The following is a 22,954-nucleotide window of genomic DNA, read 5'->3' on the forward strand; positions in this document are numbered from 1 at the left end:
CACTGTTGTGTAACCATGGTGATGACAGACAATGCTACTCGTAATAAAAGAAAGACTACTAATCATTTAGCATGTAATCATTTCACAACTTTGTGATAAGAGGTTAGTAAATAAACATTTAGACCCACATCAAGTTACCGTTTTTATATAAAACAAATGAAATTAAGATTAAAATGCAATGAAACATTAGCCAATAAACTTTAGCCATTTTCATGTTTCGGACAAATCAACTCACGAAAGGGGCTTAACAGAATAAAGTACAATTTGAGTTAGTGGTTATCTCCCGTTAAAAACAAAACATTTTATATTTCTTCCTTGTAGGCTGAACCAAAATGTCATGTGTGCTATTTTTAATGCAAAATAAGGAAAGGGTTTTTTTTCAAAAAATGTATTTTTAATCCTATAAATTTCTGAGTATTATTTCACGTAATTTTTGTAACAGTGTTTTAATGCTTGGCGGTATATAGTACTACCTATATACAAAGAGACACTGGACTATCTAATATGATTGTATATACAGATGCAGGTGTTAGAACTCTGTGCAGCGCTTCTCTTCTTTCTAACTTTAAAAAAAAAAACTTCATGATCTCGTCCAAATCTCGTTGACCATGCGGTATTTGAAGTGGACCTCTAAACAAGTAAATGACGTCAGCTGAGTTTAACCACAGATGTGGTCGTCCACATAACCCCTCCTCACAGATTACCACTGACCACCAACTTACCCACTGACCAGAAGATTATCCACTGATCACCAACTTATCCAATGGTCACATTTTTAGAGACTCCCAGCTTATCCACTGACCACCAAGTTATCCACTGACCACAAGTTTATCCACTGACCAATAAGTTATCCACTGACCACTAGCTTTTCCACTCACCATCAGCTTATCCAATAATCTCCATTTAATCCAAAGATTATCCAATGACCACCAGCTAATCCACTGACCAATAAGTTATCCACTCACCACCAGCTTATCCAATAATCACCATTCAATCCAATGACCACAAGATTATCCACTGACCACAGCTAATCCAATGACCACCAACTTATCACCTGACAATCCCCAGGCCTTTAAGAAACGCTGCACAAAATTGGTGAACACAACACAACCAATTAATTATCTTTAACGTAATAATATTTCACGCATAAAATGCCTCAGCCTCACAAAGTACTTAACTCTATCTTTAGATACAAACTTGACATCTAATTGCTTTTTAACATGTTACAAACTTGATATCGAATTACTTCATGGCTTGATACAAATTTTACAAACTTTTTATCAGACTTTCTAACGTTTTCACAAAATTCACAACTTTTTCAACAAACCATACATTTTTTTCTCAACAAACTTTACAACTTAACGACCCCGTCTCCCAGGGTCCTGGGTATTGTTGAGTAGGGTGGGGGGTCCGCACCCCTGCTGAATGACGTGTCGGGTCGGAACAGGATTTTTACTCTCTGGAACAAAAACGTGAGAAATCAGATTTTTAAACATGAGAAATCTGATTTTTAAAAATAAGAAATCAGATTTTTAAACATGAGAAATCAGATTTAAAACATGATAAATCAGATTTTAAACATGATAAATCAGATTTTATTAAACATGAGAAATCTGATTTACTTTAACATGAGAAATCTGATTTTATTAACACGAGAAATCTGATTTTATTAAACATGAGAAATAATATTTTTAAACATGAGAAATCAGATTTTTAAACATGAGAAATCAGATTTTTAAACATGAGAAATCAGAATTTAAACATGAGAAATCTGATTTTATTTAACATGAGAAATCTGATTTTATTTAACATGAGAAATTTGATTTTTTAACCATGAGAAGTCACATTTTTTTAAAGAGGGAAAATAAAGATTTTAACAACTTGAGAAATGAGGGTTTTTTAAACATGCAAAAATTCGTTTAAAAAAAAAAACAACTAGTAAATTTTTTTTTTTTAAATATGAAATTCAGATGTTTAAAGACACAGGAATTCGTATTTTTAAAAACATTAAAATTAGATTTCTATAAAACATGAAAAAGAAAGTTTTTTCTAGAACAATAGGAAATAAAGTTTTAAAAAACAAACGAAATTCAGATGCTCAAAGACACGAGAAATCAGATTTTTAAAAAAGGCCAAATAGGATTTTTAAAAATTTGAGGCCAGATTTTTAACACATGAGAGGCTAGATTTAAAACCACAAAACAAGCCTTAACGTTCAAACATAGGCTACAAACTTTATAGAACAGCTACTCTCGTTTATCGTTCATTATTCGACTTGGTACTCCCTGCATCTTTAAATCCCAAAACACCTTCATGACAACACCGTCCACCCCCACCCATCAAACACACTCTACGAGAGCAACTCCACCCTTATCGACTATCACCACTGAAAGACATGGTCATTAAAAAAAACACAAACACAAACACCGCCGTGTACTTACATGTCTGTAGGTGCCGCTGGTGCTGAAGAACTTGAAGACCATGTACGCTGGGATACATATAACGGAGGAGGCACCCACGACCCCGCCCACCGAGTGGGCCCAGGTGGGGAAGTGGTACCCAGAGTAGGTGACTGGATGGAAGGTGAAGACGCTGAACAGCACCACGCCCTGGGGATAGGTAGACAGGGAAAATGTGGATTGTTTATATTGTGGATTAGATATATAACAAGCCGTCCTAGCCAGGCCTTGCACTGACCTCAGTGAAAAATCTGTAAACGCAAACACAAACGCAAACACAAAAGCAAACACAAACACAAACATAAACACAAAAACAAATAAAAATGCAAACATTAACACAAACTGTAATGCAAATGAAAACATAAACATAACAAAGAGGGCATTTAAAAACAACGGCTTCTAAACTGTTATTGATCAAAATAATAATTAGTAAACAGTACATTCAGTGTATAAAATAAATAAATGGTAGTAATTAAAATACCCGTGTTTTACCTACCACATTGCACTTTATCAAACCATGCTAATTAGATAATTGTTTTTTTAAACATCAAAACCAGCTAAAAAAAGGTTTTTTTCTTGGAAATAGGTACAAAGGGACGTAATTTGTATACTTTTTCAAACAAAATTGAAATTTTTGTAACGGGTAAGATAATTAGTTTAATTTTTGTTCTTTGGACATTATTGAAAAACGAAAATAAATTTAGTTTGAAAATAATCAATACTGATTTTTTAGACATCAATTTAGATTTTAGTACTAAAATAAACAGTTTAAAAATGTTACACATTGGCGATCAAATCGAGTTTTTTTACCATACGCAAATCATCCACAGACATACATTTTACATACATACAGAGACATAGAGTCCATTTGAGCTTTATATATTAGATTATTACTTTGACGATGACGGGTATGTCTAACTACTTACCAGACATATGGCGGGGGTGGTGACACACCAACATATCTTCCAGAAGAAACAGGGGTAGAAGCCGAACATGTCCCGCAGGTCATCGTAAAACCTGTTCACACCTGGCCATCACAAGGTGGTTAAGTTAACCGGGGTTAATTTTCTTAGGTTAATGATCTTAGGTTAATTATCTTAGGTTATTGATCCTGCACGTATCACAAGATGGTTAAGTTAAACGGGGTTAATGATTTTAGGTTTATGATTTTGCACCGATCACAAGATGTAGTGACCTTAAATACTCACCATAAAACCACGATACAGCAATGCATTTGCCTATAATTATTAACCATAAGACCACGATATTATAGCAATGCGATTGTCTATAACACTCACCATAAGACCACGATACAGCAATGCGATTGTCTACAATACTCACCATAGGACCACGATATAGCGATGTAGTGACCTTAAATACTCACCATAAGACCACGATATAGCGATGTAGTGACCTTAAATACTCACCATAAGACCACGATATAGCGATGTAGTGACCTTAAATACTCACCATAGGACCACAATATAACAATGTGATTGTCTATAATACTCACCATAAGACCACGATATAGCGATACACTCGAAGAAAATGAGCAACAGTACTGTAATGCCACTAGCCGAGTAGAAGTCAAAGATCTGGAACACGTACATTCCACCCTGGTATAGAAGGAATTGTGTTACTCAGAAGGATAAGGATTTTAGAGATCATTTTAAAACTAATGGGGGGGAATAAGAAGTGAGGCTTAGGGGTTCTTAGCTGGGGTGTAGGGGAGAGAAGGATAAGGAGTTTATAGATTATTTGAACTAGATTGGAAAATAATAGGTGAATTATGGGGATTCGTGTCTGGTATGTAGAGGGTGGGATATGATGGGGGAGGAATTATGTTAACGATTAAAGGCTACCACTCTAAAGTCTTAAGATTAATCTTTGTGTACTTTTGCCAACACAAACTACAGAAAATTAGATTGCAGACATTTCATATAGCTCAAACATCGGTTTACATTTCACGATCAATCGTTCACTACTGCATGTCAACTCTGCTTAAAACTGAACTTTGTCAAGTAAATTTGACACCGAGCTGGATAACATAATCACCAGTTTCTAGATCACAATTTATTGATCCCCATTTATTGATTACCGTAAAAAGATCATTATTTATAGATCACAATTTATAGATCACTTTTTATGTCACAATTTATAGGTCACAATAATTTATAGATGACCATTTATAGATCACCAAATCTTGATTCTCATTTCCTAGACCTCCATTTTCTAGACGACCATTTTATAGATCATCATCTTTCAGATCCCCTTTCTTCTTGGTAATCTCTTCCTAGATTTCTAGACTACCATTTTACCCAACATTTACACTTTTACAATGTTTATCTTTCACCATCCCCGAAAACTGACCTCCCCCCTCCCCGACAAGTCAGATTCGCTCTGCCACCTACATCCGTCACCATGGAAAGCCCTATCAGATAGGAGATCATCCCCCAAAACTCCCCACCCCCACCCCTCAAGAAAGATTCCTCAGTCTGCCCCCTACCTCCGTCACCATGGAGAGCCCAATCAGGTAGGAGATCACCCCCCAAAACTCCCCCCTCCCCCCATAAAGAAAGATTCCTCAGTCTGCCACCTACCTCCGTCACCATGGAGAGCCCAATCAGGTAGGAGATCACCCCCCAAAACTCCCCCCTCCCCCATAAAGAAAGATTCCTCCGTCTGCCACCTACCTCCGTCACCATGGAGAGCCCAATCAGGTAGGAGATCACCCCCCAAAACTCCCCCCTCCCCCCATAAAGAAAGATTCCTCCGTCTGCCACCTACCTCCGTCACCATGGAGAGCCCAATCAGGTAGGAGATCACCCCCCAAAACTCCCCCCTCCCCCCATAAAGAAAGATTCCTCCGTCTGCCACCTACCTCCGTCACCATGGAGAGCCCAATCAGGTAGGAGATCACCCCCCAAAACTCCCCCCTCCCCCCATAAAGAAAGATTCCTCCGTCTGCCCCCTACCTCCGTCACCATGGAGAGCCCTATCAAGTATGAGATGAGACACACTATAGCAATGAAGATTTCTCTGTGCCGCCTCAGTGGACGCGGGAACTCGTCAATAAGGGCGGTAAAAAACCCTTCCATAGTGCAGAACTGGGGGTGAGAAAAGTAGGTAACATTGTTTTACATTTCGTTTTGATGTATATTCACACTTTTATGTAATGGGGTACATGTTATATTCATTAATATAAAGATATATGAACCAAACATAAAAACGTGTCAATTATATGGCAAAAAAAAAAATTTCTTTTGAAATAATACATGAGCTACAGGCAATAGGGCTGGTAAGTAGATCACCAAACAGTTCTATGGCTCATGCAGTTTTTATTGAGCCGTAGAACTGGTTGGTGACCTACTTACCAGCCCTATTGTTTAGCTGCTTAAAATAGAAATAATTTAAGAAAATACCTTTGTTATTTTAAAATAAAAAGTTATATTTAAAAAATACTTTCAATTAAAAAAGTGGTACTTTTTAAAACTTTGAGTAAAGGTGATTAGACTATACAACACTGGTGTGTGCTGTCGGTGCTTTTATTACAATAGAACTGTAATACATCTTCCTATATGGATTGATTAACAACCTTCTTCATTATTATAATTAGGTTAATTAAAAGATGAGTGACGTCATACCTGACTGTCCATCCCCAACATGAGGAGCATCAGAAAAAACAAAATGGCCCACAGCGGTGAGATGGGCAGCTGAGTGACTGCACTAGGGTAGGCGAGAAACGCTAGTCCCGGGCCTGTGGGCGGGTGGGAGAGGTCATCGTTATAGAGGGGTCAAGGTAGTCATATGACATATGTTATAAGTTCGTTATAGTTGGGTCAAGGTAGTCATATGACATATGTCATGTGTTCATTACAGGTTGATCAAATGACGTCACCAGTAGGCTCACTTACCTGAGTCTGCGACCAGTTTGACGTCACGCTGTTGCTCGTGTGCCATGAAGCCAATGACCGAGAAGATGACGAACCCGGCGAAGACACTTGTACTGCTGTTCAGGCAGGATATCAACACAGCATCTCTGAGCAGATAAACAAGATTTTTTTATACAATATCAACACAACATCTCTGGGGAGAGAAACAAGATTTTTTTATACAATATCAACACAACATCTCTGGGGAGAGAAACAAGATTTTTTTATACAATATCAACACAGCATCTCTGGGCAGATAAACAAGATTTTTTTATACAATATTATTTAAACACGGCATATCTGATCAAAGATGGGGTTTTAAAAAAAATTATCTCACAGCAGCGAAACAATATTTTAAATAAATATTATTTAAACATCGCATCTCCGGTCAATGATGAGTTGTTTTTTTTTTTAAATTACAGATAAACAGCAAAATTTTTTTTTATTTTTTACACATGGCATTTTTGCCTACTTTTTTTTTAAAATTACATATCGACAGCGCAACAAAATTTTAACAAAACATTATTTTGACACAGCTAATTACTTATTAGCATACTTGTAGCTAATAATGAAAATGTGATTTGGCTAAGTACTTGTAAGCATTAATGAGATTGAGCTAATTACATGTAACCATTAACGAGATTGAGATAATTACTTGTAAACGGGAATGAGATTGGGCTAATTACGTGTAAACATTAATGAGATTGAGCTAATTGTAAAGTAATGAGATTGAGCTAATTGTAAAGATTAATGAGATTGAGCTACTTACTTGTAAAGATTAATGAGATTGAGCTAACTACTTGTAAACATTAACGAGATTGAGCTAATTACGTGTAAACGTTAATGAGATTGAGCTAATTACTTGTAAACATTAACGAGATTGAGCTAATTACGTGTAAACGTTAATGAGATTGAGCTAATTACTTGTAAACATTAACGAGATTGAGCTAATTACGTGTAAACGTTAATGAGATTGAGCTAATTACTTGTAAACATTAACGAGATTGAGCTAATTACGTGTAAACGTTAATGAGATTGAGCTAATTACTTGTAAACATTAACGAGATTGAGCTAATTACGTGTAAACGTTAATGAGATTGAGCTAATTACTTGTAAACATTAACGAGATTGAGCTAATTACGTGTAAACGTTAATGAGATTGAGCTAATTACTTGTAAACATTAACGAGATTGAGCTAATTACGTGTAAACGTTAATGAGATTGAGCTAATTACTTGTAAACATTAACGAGATTGAGCTAATTACGTGTAAACGTTAATGAGATTGAGCTAATTACTTGTAAACATTAACGAGATTGAGCTAATTACGTGTAAACGTTAATGAGATTGAGGTAATTACTTGTAAACATTAACGAGATTGAGCTAATTACGTGTAAACGTTAATGAGATTGAGCTAATTACTTGTAAACATTAACGAGATTGAGCTAATTACGTGTAAACGTTAATGAGATTGAGCTAATTACTTGTAAACATTAACGAGATTGAGCTAATTACGTGTAAACGTTAATGAGATTGAGCTAATTACTTGTAAACATTAACGAGATTGAGCTAATTACGTGTAAACGTTAATGAGATTGAGCTAATTACTTGTAAACGTTGTTGTGGTACTTGTTGTAGCTCCCCAGGGCTGTGCACGTGCCCAGACCAACGCCGTAGGAGAAGAGGATCTGTGAGGCCGCGTCAACCCAGACCTGTGACGAAAGGAACGGGTTCAATTCCACGTCAGAATCAGATCTGTTAACACAACACATTTATTATCTCTTCCCCCCCCCCTTCCCCCATCCGCCACTACGTGTGGTAAATCATCGCAGAAGAATCAAAACTCTAATAGGCTGACGCCGTGTATAGATTATTTTATAAATCTGTATTCTCGTGATGTGTGGTATGGCGTGGCCATATGGTAGAGTGCTCGGCCACTAGCCTGAAGGTCTCGAGTTCGGATCGCAGTCCGGACTTGAGAACGAAGGACGTCCCTGAGGCCACCCAGCTCTCATGGGTACCTGAAAATAAAGGCAGCTGAGTATAGTACTGACCACACCATCCCTTCATATGCCGAGGTCAAGAAACATGCAAACTCTGCTTCACCTGCCCTATGGATCATTAGAAAACGGGAACTTTACTTTGTTTATTTACATGATACCTCCACCCCACCCGAAAACTTACAAAATTCTCGCATGTTACTTTGCTCACGTTTCCAACCTTTAAGTATGTTCAACACAAACTTTACCAAATAACATTCAACAAGATTTGTCTTCAAACAAAGTTAAAGCCACAAGACCACCACAAGGCGGACACAAACAACAACAAACGTCACAAGCCAAGTCAACCGCGACAGGCTGTTGGTGTTACCGTTGACTGAGCCAGTTTCTGCATGTTGGGGGTGATGTAGAAACTGATGCCCGCCCCCGCTCCTGGTAGAGTCAGGCCCCGGATGAGGAGTATGGTGAGTAGAACATAGGGAAACAGTGCTGTCACATACACCACCTGTATGATAGAATTATGGTGAGTAACAAGGGTTTGACATACACCACATATAAGACGTTTTTTACTATAGTTATGTAAGACATAATCAATTCAAATCAAATATCTAAAAAATAAAATTTTATATATTCTTTTTTTTTAAATAAAAATAATTGAACTCTCGGTATTTAAAGCTTTTGAGAAGTAATTATATATAAAATGATCTCTGACCTTTCCTGTCCACTTAACCCCTTTCCAGATACAAAAATAGCACATGACCCAGATAGCCAGCAGACACAGAGAGAGTTCCCACTGTAGGTTTCCCGGCTCGTTGATGCCGTTGGTTATCTTTAGCGCCTTAATCCTGAGACAGATTAAAGAAGATTAACCGTAGGGGATCAGGTGATCAGGTTAAAGGTAGGACCCCAGCTGACCGAGTTAACGTTAGGACCCCAGGTGATCAAGCTAAAGGTAGGACCCCATGTGATCAAGTTATGTCCATTGACGTTGCTAGGGGAGGGCGGGTGGGGCCACCGCCCCGGGCACCGACCCTAAGGGGGTTACCAAAAGTTGTAGAAAAATTAATTTAAAAGCTCATTTTAAGCTTAGGTATTGAATTATACACAGTCAATGTTACGAAAATAAACGACTACAAGACTTTTCACACGGATTTAACTGTTTTCTAGAACAACTTTGTGACACCGAAATAGAAAATGTTACGGGATAGTAACTGGTAAGAAGCGCCACAAAACTTTCCAACTGAGCGCTTTTTCATAAATTTGAACAACTATATATATATATATATATATATATATATATATATATATATATATATATATATATGTGTGTGAGGGACACAAAATTGATAGTCCGGAATAAGTCGCCATGCCTCTGCTTATGCTTTGGGTGGGGCGACATAGAAAACTTACTAAAACGAAATTCTAAAAAGTTTTGTAAATTTGCGCTAATGAGATTAAAAAGAAAAACGTTAAGATTCCTTTCTAGACCTAACAATCCATTGGTCAGATGAAGTAGTACATAAGTTTCTAGACTTTGGCATATGATGTGTGGTCAGCACATAACTTTCCCAATGTGAGTCAGGTACCCATCAGAGCTGGATGGACTCAGGGACGTCCCACAGTCACAGGTCTGAACCGAGATCCGAACTCGAGACCTTAGGGCTAGCAGGCTTCTGGGGGGAAAGGGGGGGGGGGGTTTAAAAACCTCGCAACTACCCAGTTGAAAATAGTGTGTTTTTTTAAAGCCTAGATATTTAATTTGATGAGATTACCATAAATAACTATAGAATACACGTGTTTTAAATGTAAATTATCCTTTCGAATCGTATGGTTCAGATGAAGTTAGTTCACTTTTTTCAGTGACCTCGGGCATATGAAGGGATAGTATGGTTACCGTTATTTTAGGCCGCCTTTACTTTTCCGAAGCTTTTAGGCCACAATTAAAATAAATTATGGAAGCCTAACAAGAAAGATAATTATGCAAGCACCAACCTTTTTAAAGGTTATGTCCCTTGTACAATAACAATCATAACAAAAACTAAATCTTATAGTACGATCCCAAAAAGTTAAGATTAGGAATTTCTTTTCAGAGCAGGAAGTCTAGGCAAAATAAATAAGTAAATAAACGAAACAATTTTAAAATCAACTATATAAAAACAAAACTCTAGGATGCTTCTTTACTAATTACACACATGAATTACATCGGGTACGTAAAGCCTACTTCCATTCAAACTTCAAATACGAAAATTTAACATCATTTTACCCTTTAACCCTAAGACAACTTTTAACGAAACATGCATCTGATGCTATTGTCTAAAAACGATACACCGAACTAATAATGAGTCTTCTACTTCGTTTTTAATTTTAGTGGAGAGTAGCTGTCCTCAGCTCACGAGCCTCATCTACCCGAGGGTTCGAACTCGAGACTTTTCGGTTTAGCAACAATAAGCTTTACCGACTCGACCACGCCGACCCCTGTTATACCAAATGATTTAAACTTTTTAACCCTAATATTTGTCACAATTTGTGCGTGTAGCCTACTTAGCTGTGGTATCGTTGTGTAATGACCGGGTAGTTTTTAAATTCTTAAAGTTTAGATGGAGTTGTTTATCTGCAAACAAGGTCTATTTTTCTTCTCTTATGGGTCGGCGTGGTAGAGTCGGTAAACTCATGGTAGCTAAGCCGAAAAGTCTCGAGTTCGAAACCTCGGGCAGATGAGGCTCGTTAGCTGGGGACATCCACTTTACTATGAGAGACAACTCCAAAATCTAACAACTGCTGCCTCGTAGTTAGTTCTTGGTTGGACAAAGGCTATGGAAGCAAATCCAAAAAGTAAAGCAGGCTGAAGTGAAATCGGAGTCAATGGCGCATAACCAGTTGACACGTATACTTGATTGTGTTGGAGGGGATCCTTTCCAACACTAAAATTAAGAACAAAGAAGAAGAAAGATCCTTCTCTTTATCACTCATTAAACTAGCAGATGCTTGCTATAGATCTACCTACAACCATCAATAGTGGACAGCAAACAACGTCAAACAGCATGTAGTACAGTTGAGATGTTAACACAACTACAGTAACATAAAGAGCTCGCGTATGTTAGTTAGCATAATTTTATCTGTAAGAGATTGTTCAAGAACCCAAAAATAGAAATTTAAATTATAATTAGAGTTTAAAATTATAATTATGTTGTTAAATTATAATTAAATAATTAAACAATAATTAAAAAATTAGATGATAATTGGTGGGGGGGGGGGGGGGGTGCGCTCCCCTCTCCCTTTCGCTCCCCATCCCCTATGTACAAAATAGAAAAAAAATTATATAAAAAATATTATTTACTTTAACCAGTGCTCCCCCCCCCCAATAGAAATATCAGAAAGAAACTCTGATCGATTTATTGACGATATATTTTTTAGTATCTCTAACCTTTCTGCTACATTTAAGATTATACCACGATGAAAATAGTAACAAGCAAATACTTTTTTTTTACAATTTGAAAGAAGTATTGTAACAAAGAAAGACATAATACAATGGCTACTTCAATTTAATTTAAATCCTCCATTAATTTAATCCTCCTCAGCTTTCGAGCGAGCGAAATCAAAAGTTTAAAAAATGTAAATAAAAATAAACCGGGAGTGATCTCCCCTAAACTTTCTCGAATATTTTTATATAAAATTACAGGGGATGGGAACTCGGGCTATAGACATGATTTTTAATCCATTTTAAATACTTAAAGTTTTAAAAATAGAATAAAATCTCGTAGACAAATTAATTGCACACCAAGTGAACGCGAAATAAAAAAGCGCATAATAGTGCGCAATATTATTAGTACTTTTAAAATTTACATTAGTTTTTTGAGAAATCGGAAGTAGCGTAAATTACTACTTCCTGTCAACGGAAATTACTCAAAATTTAACAGAAGGTAGAGAATTAGATCTTTTACTTACATGTGAAATTTCATTTATCTATCTGAAATAGTACTCAAGTTATAGGCTTTTGAAAAATTCAAAGTAGAAAAAGTACCACTTCCGGTTGTCGGAAATCGCTCAAAAGTTGATACGGATCTACGATTTTGATAAAATACTTATATATGAAATTTCATCAACCTAGCTGTAACGGTACTCAAGTTATCGTGTTTACACACGGACAGACAGACAGACAGACAGACACACACACACACAGACATACGGACAAGATTGCAAAATTATGTTTTTCCGTATCAGTGAGGTGTAAAACGTCGAGATTTGTAAAAATCTCGATTTTTTTTTGTGCACGATTACAATACTTTCTCTATACTACGTATATACGAGAAAGTAAAAAAGAAGGAACAAACTTGAGAACGCTCGGAGAGGGATTCTTTTGTCTAGGAGTTCCCTTTAAGTGGGTGCAATAAAGTTGACTTCCGGGTCAAGCTCATAATGCGCCGCGCAATAAAAAAGGTAGTCGACGTAAAAATTGTGAGAGTTTGAGGCTATTTTGGTCGTTTCAATGAGACCAACGTTTTGTGGTTGCGGTGGTTTTATCTTTATTGATGTAACAACCAGTCTGTCCCATGTGTAGAGTTTCTTTCAGGCATCCTTTTAAGAGGGTAGGAGGCACTACTATTCCCCACTCTGAAGCACTATATATATATATATATATATATATATATATTATATATATATATAATATATATATATATATATATATATATATATATATATATATATATATATATATATATATATATATATATAAAATCTATATTAAAAAGATATACTTTAACCAGTGTCCGCCCCCCCCCCCACTGGAAATTCAAGTAGCGCCCACCAGGTATTTCTCAGGTATCTCAACAACTGACCTCCATTAAGAAAACAACACCATTGACCTGTCAGGTATGACCAGAACTGACCTTGACCTTCATTAAGTAAACAACACATATGACCTATCAGGTATGACAAGAACTGACCTTGACCCCCATTAAGTAAACAACACATATGACCTAATGACCTATCAGGTATGAGAACTGACCTCCAAAACTCCTCGACAGGTGAGACAAAGCTGTACGCGTCGTAGTCCTGTGTGCAGTTGGCCCCGGGGTACATTTTCGGTATGGTTGAAGAGTTCATCTCGTTCGTGACATTGACCTAGTTAAATATATAGGTCATTTTTATTGACCTAGTTAAATAAAAAAGTCTTCTCGTTGATGACAATCAATTTGTGAAATTTAAAGGTCATTTGATTTGTGACATTGACCTAGTTAAATAAATAGGTCAACTCGTTGGTGGCATTCACCTTGTGAAATATAAAGGTCATTTGATTTGTGACAATGACCTAGTTAAATATCTCGATGGTGACATTCACTTTGTGAAATATATGAGTCATTTCATTGGTGACATTCACCTAGTCAAATGTATTGGTCGTCTTGTTGGTGACATTGATCTACATATATATATATATATATATATATATATATATATATATATATATATATATATATATATATATATATATATATATATATATATATATATATATATATATATATATATAGGTCATCTCAGTGGTGAATTCAACTAGTTAAATATTTAGGTCATTTCATTGGTGACATTAATCTAGTTAAATATACATGTCATCTGGTTGGTGACATTGGCCTAGTTAAATATACGTGACATTTAGTTAGTGACATTAGCCTAGTTAAATATATATGACATTTAGTTGGTGACATTAGCTTAGTTTAATATACATGACATTTGATTGGTGACATTCCCCTAGGTTTAAATATACATTACATTTAGTTGGTGACATTAGCCTAGTTAAATATACATGACTTTTAGTTGGTGACATTGGCCTAGTTAAATATATAGGCATGTGGATTAATTTAAAGTTCGCTTGTGACCTTCCAATTTGTAAAATGTACTGAAAAGTTCCCACGCAGCCTTCACCTACTTAAAATATAGGTTAAATACAGAACTTGCGTAACCTTTCACCTACTTTATTTGTGCATGTCATTTAAAGAACTTTTGTAGTAAAAAAAATACATTTATCAAGACGGAAGACATCAACCTTTATTTAAACATTAGGTGTATGAATTTAAAAAAAAAAACTGTTTAACAATCAAGCTTTTGTAAATATAATTGTTCGGTAATCTATCGTTTTGGGTACGTAAAATCGCCCGCGGCTATTTATGTACGAAAACGTTACCTCATTGTCAAGGCTTTAATAGAAGTATATTGTCATACTTTTGTGTCAAATATTATAGATAAATGAATAATAAACCTAAATCAATGGCTAAATATATCGATATAGGCCAGAAATTAACTTTAAACAGCAGTGTCTGTGAGCAAGATTTGCTATATAAACAGCAGCCATTTGTAAAATAGAGTGACCTCCCCCTGAATCTGGCGCTAAAAGCTTATAAAAATAAAACATAGACAAGATGGCTGCTATAGTAAATGAGCATGATTGCATCTGTTGGAAACATCGCTAGTCTTCATTTATTACGGAAATGATTTAATTCAGTTGTTTAAAAACAGGTACATAAATGAATCAAGGAAACATTTTTGAATTTTTTAAAACATAAATCCTCCTCAAAATGTGAAATAATTATTAAAATTTAAGGAGTCACCTGTTTTTCACATTACAAATCGCGGGCGATTTTACGTACCCAAAACGATAGATTACCAATTGTTCTAATTGCCTGACCAAGCAGGGAGAGAATTTAGACATTATCCAAACGAATGATCTTTCTTTGAATTTTTCATGGGCTGTTAGTGATAGGATTTTTCGCAAGCAATTTATTTTCATAAATTTTAATGTCTAGTGCGAAATTAAAGGTGTGTTTATTTAAACTGAAAATGTTAATTTCTTAAATATATTTTTAACTGAAATTAAATTATACATTGTATAAATATAAAAGTGTTCATTCCAATTGAAATTGCGTTCGTTTAAAATGTAGGTATATCGAGATTTTTTAAAATTTGCAATTTTAGACCAAAGTTTTAGTATTAAGATTGTGTTACATTCAAGTAAAACTTGGATGTTGAGCTCCAAACAAAATGTATTAATTTTTAAAAAAAAACGTTTCGTGTTGATGTCAAATAGTGTTGATGTCAAATAGTGTTAATGTCAAATAGTGTTGATATCAAATAGTGTTGATGTCAAATAGTGTTGATGTCAACTGAGATAATATTGATGTCAAATAGTGTTGTTGATGTCAACTGATGTCAACTGAGATAATGTTGATGTCAAATGAGATAGAGCTGATGTTGATGTCACCAAAACTCATCCAACACAACCCATCCCATGTACTCACGGCGAACCACGACGTCCCTGTGGTACAGTTGAAAGGTATCTTGTCCCTTTGGTACACACTCATGCACTTCTTTGTGTTCCAGGCGTTGTCGCAGTTGCCCCAGGGCAGCACGGCGGTGAAGGAGTGGACCAAGTAGAATATAGTCCAGGCCAGGATGACGATGTAGTAGGTGTTTAACCAGAACGCCATCACCGCTGAGGCGTAGCCGACACCTGGTGCGGAGAGGAAGTTAAACAAAGGTTACTCGTTGGTTGGCTGGAACTATGTCTTTGATTAACTAGCATCGCTGGTAAGTGTACTCTAGTATATAAATCTAGCCCTGCCCAAAACCCTCGGTCTAGCTTTTAATGTAATCTTAATTTAGATTAGAACTATGAACTTTATCCTGGAGGTTTTTTTTATCAACATTTGACCTAATCTACGAATGTGTACAAACGGCTACTCCTTTAGTAATTGCACTCAAGCATATAAATCTAGCCCTGCCCAAAATCATAGGTCTAACTTTTAATGCAATCTTAATTTAAATTAGAACTATGAACTTTTTCCTGAAGGTTTTTTTTTTCAACATTTGACTTGCTCTACGAATATGTTCAAACGGCTACTTCAGTAGTAACTGTACTCTAGAATATAAATCTTGCCCTGCTAAAAACCATATGTCTAGCTTTTAATGTAATCTTAATCTAGATTAGAACTATGAACTTTATCCTGGAGTTTTTTTTTAATCAACATTTGACCTGCTCTACGAATATGTACAAACGGCTACTCCTGTAGTAATTGCACTCAAGCATATAAATCTAGCCCTGCCCAAAATCATAGGTTTAACTTTTAATGCAATCTTAATTTAAATTAGAACTATGAACTTTTTCCTGAAGGTTTTTTTTTCAACATTTGACTTGCTCTACGAATATGTTCAAACGGCTACTTCAGTAGTAACTGTACTCTAGAATATAAATCTTGCCCTGCTAAAAACCATATGTCTAGCTTTTAATGTAATCTTAATCTAGATTAGAACTATGAACTTTATCCTGGAGTTTTTTTTTAATCAACATTTGACCTGCTCTACGAATATGTACAAACGGCTACTCCTGTAGTAATTGCACTCAAGCATATAAATCTAGCCCTGCCCAAAATCATAGGTTTAACTTTTAATGCAATCTTAATTTAAATTAGAACTATGAACTTTTTCCTGAAGGTTTTTTTTTCAACATTTGACTTGCTCTACGAATATGTTCAAACGGCTACTTCAGTAGTAACTGTACTCTAGAATATAAATCTTGCCCTGCTAAAAACCATATGTCTAGCTTTTAATGTAATCTTAATCTAGATTAGAACTATGAACTTTATCCTGGAGTTTTTTTTTTTTTTATCAACATTTGACCTGCTCTACGAATATGTACAAACGGCTACTTCAGTAGCATGTAACTCGATATCAACATGGTTAAGAAGAGTGTTAAGAATCTTCAGATAATTAATGATTTCTTGAAGTAATCTCTGGTAAAAAAAAATATCAAGTATTCTCTCGCAAGTTTTCTATCACAACTAATGCTGACTGCTCATGCGAGAAATCCGAACTTTGACTAATCGAGTAGTTGGAAGATGTAGTAGTTGGCCCAGTGGGGTAAGGGGTTGGGGTTAGATGAATGGTATTTATTTACACAAATATAACAGTAATTGATAAAATTAATAGAGGACCATTGGCACAAGAGTTTAAAAGCTTCATGAATTTAGTATAGACGAAGTGATTAAAATGTACATAATGGGAGCAATCTTACATATTCCAGACCATGAACTTAGTAAAGACGTTCTCCCTTTAAAAATTGGAGCAATCTCCCATATTCCTAGATCATAAACTCAGTATAAACGCTTCTAGTGTTAACTTACCTTTAAAAATTGGAGCAATCTTCCATATTCCCAGACTGTTTCTTACCTTTAAAAATTGGAGCAATCTTCCATATTCCCAGACTGTTTCTTACCTTTAAAAATTGGAGCAATCTTCCATATTCCCAGACTGTTTCTTACCTTTACTTCTTCTTCGTTCTTAATTATTAGTGTTGAAGGGGATCGAGATTTATCTGCCAGTGCGTTTGAACTCGAGACTATGTTCAAATTTATCAACCATGCGCTTTTTGCCGACTCGACCACGCCTCCAACACAATTAAGCGTTACGTGTCAACTGGTTTTGCGCCATTGAGGCCATTGACTCCGATTTCAGCCTGCTTTTCTTTTTGGATATGCTTCCATAGCCTTTGTCCTACCAAGAACAAACTACAAGGCAGCAGTTGTTTAATTTTGGAGTTGTCTCTCCTAGAAGAGCGGCTGTCCCCAGCTAACGAGCCTCATCTGCCCGAGGGTTCGAACTCGAGACTTTTTCGGTTTAGCAACCATGAGCTTTACCGACTCGACCACGCCGAACCCTCTTACCTTTAAAAATTGGAGCAATCTTCCATATTCCCAGACTGTTTCTTACCTTTAAAAATTGGAGCGATCTTCCATATTCCCAGACTGTTTCTTACCTTTAAAAATTGGAGCAATCTTCCATATTCCCAGACTGTTTCTTACCTTTCAAAATTGGAGCAATCTTCCATATTCCCAGACTGTTTCTTACCTTTAAAAATTGGAGCAATCTTCCATATTCCCAGACCACCAACACTGAGCCACTGTCCCAGTGCTAGCTCCATGAAATACATCGGGATACCCGCGAAGATAATGGTGGCGATGAATGGTATGAGGAAAGCTCCTGTGAGACGAAACAACGTAATTTATAGTTCTGGGTTTAAGTAGTATTTAGTTTAACATGTGTTGAGTTTAACATGTGTATACTTGAACATATGTTCAACATGTGTTTAGTGTAATACGTGTTTAATTTAACATGAATTTAGTTTAACATGTGTTTACTTTAACATGTGTTTAACATGCGTTTAGTTTAACATGTGTTTAATTTAACATGTGTTTAGTTTCACATGTGTTTAGTTTAACTGTGTTTAGTTTAACATGTGTTTAGTTTCACATGTGTTTAGTTTCACATGTGTTGAGCGTGTGTAAAATCTGGGCCTGTGTAATGTGTGAGAAAAAGGTGTTGATTTGCTACATGTTTAGGTCAGCGTTAGGTCCAGTAGAGCTGACATGTTTCAGTACTGACTGAAGGGAATTGTCAGGGACGTCTTAGTGACCTGAGAAAAACGTGTTTTTTCAATTTTTCGACGCCATGTGTTTTTTTTCTTGATTCTTTTGGATTCCATGACATGCCCTGTCTGGCAATATTGTTAGAATGTGGCCTATCCATCTCCATCTTCTATTCCGAATGTCTGGCTCCACTGGGATTGCATGTACTCCCCCACACTGCTGAGTTAGTACCCAGTCGCAGGCTGGTATTGTGATTAAGAGATATGCTCGATATTTCGTCATGATCTAGTCTGCTGCACTAACGAGCATACCTTGAGCTGGTAACCACCGTATACGAGAGATTATAATTATAAATGTTTTGGGGAATAGGCTTGAAAAGCTGGTTCCAAATTATTGTTGCCAGAAAGAATATTTTTCAACTAAAATTTAATATTTTATAACATTTGAGAATTAAGCACAAAATGACTTCCGGTTTTATTTAGACTTTTCAAACAAATAAGTAGGCCTACTAGTAATAGGCCTACTAGTAATAGTAATATTAATTTCGCTAAAAATTTTATTTTTAATTTGGATTAGTAGAGTCAGGTTTCTGTGGTAATGGGGGCATTGACTGCTATTGAGTATTTTATGATGGGAAAACAATTGTTCTGACTTTCATTGGTTTACTTTACCTGCCATTCCGGTTGACTTCACGGAGAGGTTGAGGTCGGTTTTTTTTTTTTAAATATTGGAATTGATAAAATAACTCAAAAATTATTTTCATCGGCTCATTCTCAACATAAAAATATGAAAATTAGTGTAATCGATGGTTTCCAAAAGGCTTTAATTTTTAAAGATATAACTTTAATACTATCGCTTGCCATAGTTGTTTTAAATATTTTTTTTTATATTTAGTATGACAACAGAGACTTTTCCAGCCTATTCTCATGTTAAAATCTTCTGCGCCTTTACCGGTCTGTATGACGTCATCTTGTAATCCTACTTTTTAAAGCCCGAGAGTCATAAGTTCCGACTCGGTCGTGTTACATCCGGTTGCGTCATTGCATTAAGTTAGATTCAATTCTACACTACATCTAAGTTACAGAACACCCCCCTCTCCCCCCCCCAAATCTGTTTTAAAAAATCGAATGCGCTAAAAGATTAACTCTGTAATCGAATACCCCCTGTTTGAGTGAGTACACAACGCCAAACACGACTTTGTCGTCAGACGGCTGGTAGATCTGCTTTCTCCCGCCACAGTTGTTCTCTGGCTCCGTGATTGCAGATAATCGCCTCGTAAATTGGCGGGTAAACGACGCCGGCGTGACATCTGCCGGTCGCCCGGTCGGGAACCGGCAAATGGCACTCACACATCGTCCGGAAAATGACGGAACGTTTTAGGGGTCGGTGTTTGTTCTAGGGGCGGTGAGCTGTGGGAAAACAGGTTCGAGGCCCGGGTGGGAAATTAAAATTTTTTAATGGGATGTAGGGTGGGAGGGGTGTGTGGGTTAGATGTATCCGTAATACGAGGTTAGCACTGAGTAACGCAATGTTTAACCAAGTTAGGAATGAAGGTATGTATGGGGAGTAACGAATAGAGTGAGATTATTGAACAAATTTAGTAGCAATTTTATTCTCATGAAATGAAGTCACTCATTTTTATATATACTTGTTTACACCTCACTACCTGTAGCAATCCGATTTTTTATCATTACATTCCCGTCCCATTTGTCATTGTGACAAACAACTCCATTCCCATCCCATTTATCATTGTGACACACAACTCCATTCCCATCCATTTTTGTCATTGTGACACACAACTCCATTCCCATCCCATTTGTCATTGTGACACACAACTCCATTCCCATCCCATTTGTCATTGTGACACACAACTCCATTCCCATCCCATTTATCATTGTAACACGCTTTACCCAGCATACAGTTCAGGTTGAACAGAAAAATGTAACTTTATTACCGAAATCACTTAACACTAACAGACTAATCGATGTCTGAAAGACAATGTAAGGACCACGTAAAGATCGTATGTAAGGTCCATGTAAGGACTATGTAAGGACTGTGTAAGGTCAGGACTATGTAAGATAAGGGGTCATCCATAAATGATGTCACACTCGTAGGGGGGAGGAGGGGTCCGTAATTTTGTGACGATGTGTGATGAGGGGGGGGGGGGGGGGGGGTTCAGATGTTCCGACGTCACACTTTTGCATTATAAAAAAGCAATGTTAGAAAACGAATTTTAGACGTTATTTCGCGTTTTAGATAACTGTTTTAATAAATTGTAATAGTTTAGACAAGATTTTAGAAAAATATCGATCTTTAAAAAAAATTCAACTGCAATTTTGAGGGGGGGGGTTGTAGGTTGAGGTGTGACGTCATTTTAGGGGGGGGGGGTCTGGCTTTTTGTGACGACGTGTGACGGAGGGGATGGGGGGGGGAGTTAAAATTGTCAAAAAAAGCGTCACGTCATTTATTGATGACCCCTAAGGACTATGTAAGGAATATGTAAGGACTATGTAAGGACTATTTAATGACCATGTAAGAACTATGTAAGGACTTTATAAGGAATATGCAAGGTCTATGTAAAGACGATGTAAAGGCTATATAAGGACTATGTAAGGACAATTTAAGGACCACTTAAGGACTGTGTAAGGATTATGAAAGGACCATGTCAGGACTATATAAAAAACTATCCAAGTGCCCATGTATGACTCCCCAAGTGCCAATGTATGACTATAGGGCTGGTAAGTAGGTCAATAAACAGTTCTATGGCTCATGCAGGCTTTATTGAGCCGTAGAACTGGTTGGTGACCTACTTACCAGCCCTATACATGAATCAATCTAGGTTAATTGAAGGAGAATTTTTTTTTACTAATAAAAGATCCAAGGATTCCTCTAGGACCACAAGCAGGCCCTGAACAGGACTCACCTCCACCGTTCTTGTAGCACAGGTAAGGGAACCTCCAGACGTTTCCCAGGCCGATACACTGGCCCACGCAGGCCAGGACAAACTCCACTTTCCCCGTCCACAGCTCCCTCTCCGGGACGTCGTCCAGCTTGCTCTCCATCACCCGCCCGTGGGTGGCGTTCTCCTGGGACGAGGGCACGCCCTGACCCATCTCTATGTACTCGCTGGTGGGCTTGTTGGTTGTTGTCGTCGTCATGGTAACGACTGGGGGGAGGAGTCAGCCGGGCTAAATACAGGGATGTTTCCTTGAAATTTTTAGTCAATGTTTAATGTAATCTTGATAGTCCGAGTTGTCTGTTAAATAAAATAAGGACATGGATATAGATCTAGATTGCTTTTGTCAGTGTATAAATAAAGTAACAACAAACGGTACTCTTTTTTTTTTAAAATGACAAATATATTTTATTTCATTTCATTAGTATAAATGAAGATAGATTTTAGTACTGTAACAATAATTAAATATCCCTATGCTCTATAGAAATTACGTTTCGTTACCTTAATAAAAATTACTTCGATTTATTGTTATCATTCCTTCTTTCTTCGTGCATTTGCCTGAGGAAATGTTTGCTAATAGAGAAGGCGTTAAGTGTATACACTTGTGCACAATTTGGAATTTTCTTGATCGTCTCCCTTAGTATGTTTCCTCAGACTAAATATAGCAGAGACTTCACGACCCCTACAGTCGTTTGAGAGCTTACCCCCCACCCCCCCCCCCACCCCACCCATCCATCATCTGCTTTAATTCCGATGTTGTCACTCGTGTGCGTAACTGTGACCTCTTAGGTAACTTTAATTAAGAAGATAATTACGAATTACAATGTCCCTTATGCTTCTTAAGTCATCTGCAGAGTCTCTTCCAGGCATCTCTTCGCCCCCCCCCCCTGAAGAAATTCTACCAGCCCCCCCCCCCCCCTCCCCCCTCCCCCCCCCCCCCCCCTCTTCCGAACGAAATGGAATTAATATAGAGAAAATATACTATTAACAGTGTCCGCCCCCCGGAACTTTTAGTCCGCCCCCCCCCCGAGAAATTTCAAGTGCCCCCCCCCCCCCCCCGGGTGAAAAAAGTCTGGACTTAATAAAATAAACTTCGAGCGTTACTTAACAATCCAGCAGACAATCGTCAAGTATAGTCGTCCCATTTATATAATCACACTGATTAAAAAAATAAACGCTGTAAAAACTAGCGGT

At 36.9% G+C, this 22,954-nt stretch overlaps 1 protein-coding gene across 1 annotated transcript; it reads right to left on the bottom strand.

Annotated features, from left to right (window-relative positions):
* Positions 1-958: 958 nt before the first annotated feature.
* LOC131931958 (sodium- and chloride-dependent GABA transporter 1-like) lies at positions 959-22,040 on the bottom strand. The gene is made up of 14 exons (XM_059288800.1): positions 21,728-22,040; positions 18,287-18,418; positions 15,682-15,893; positions 13,398-13,513; positions 9,102-9,234; positions 8,760-8,894; positions 7,998-8,101; positions 6,374-6,498; positions 6,104-6,216; positions 5,435-5,566; positions 3,973-4,075; positions 3,386-3,486; positions 2,442-2,609; positions 959-1,459 (listed from the first exon to the last, which is right to left on the bottom strand). The coding sequence occupies exons 1-14, from the start codon at positions 21,960-21,962 to the stop codon at positions 1,352-1,354; spliced, it is 1,917 nt and encodes a 638-aa protein (XP_059144783.1). The 5' UTR covers positions 21,963-22,040; the 3' UTR covers positions 959-1,351.
* Between the last annotated feature and the right edge of the window lie 914 nt (positions 22,041-22,954).

This window comes from Physella acuta, unplaced genomic scaffold (genome assembly GCF_028476545.2).
Source record: "Physella acuta isolate Inbredline_101_S28 unplaced genomic scaffold, ASM2847654v3 ptg002065l, whole genome shotgun sequence".
NCBI lineage: Eukaryota > Metazoa > Mollusca > Gastropoda > Physidae > Physella > Physella acuta.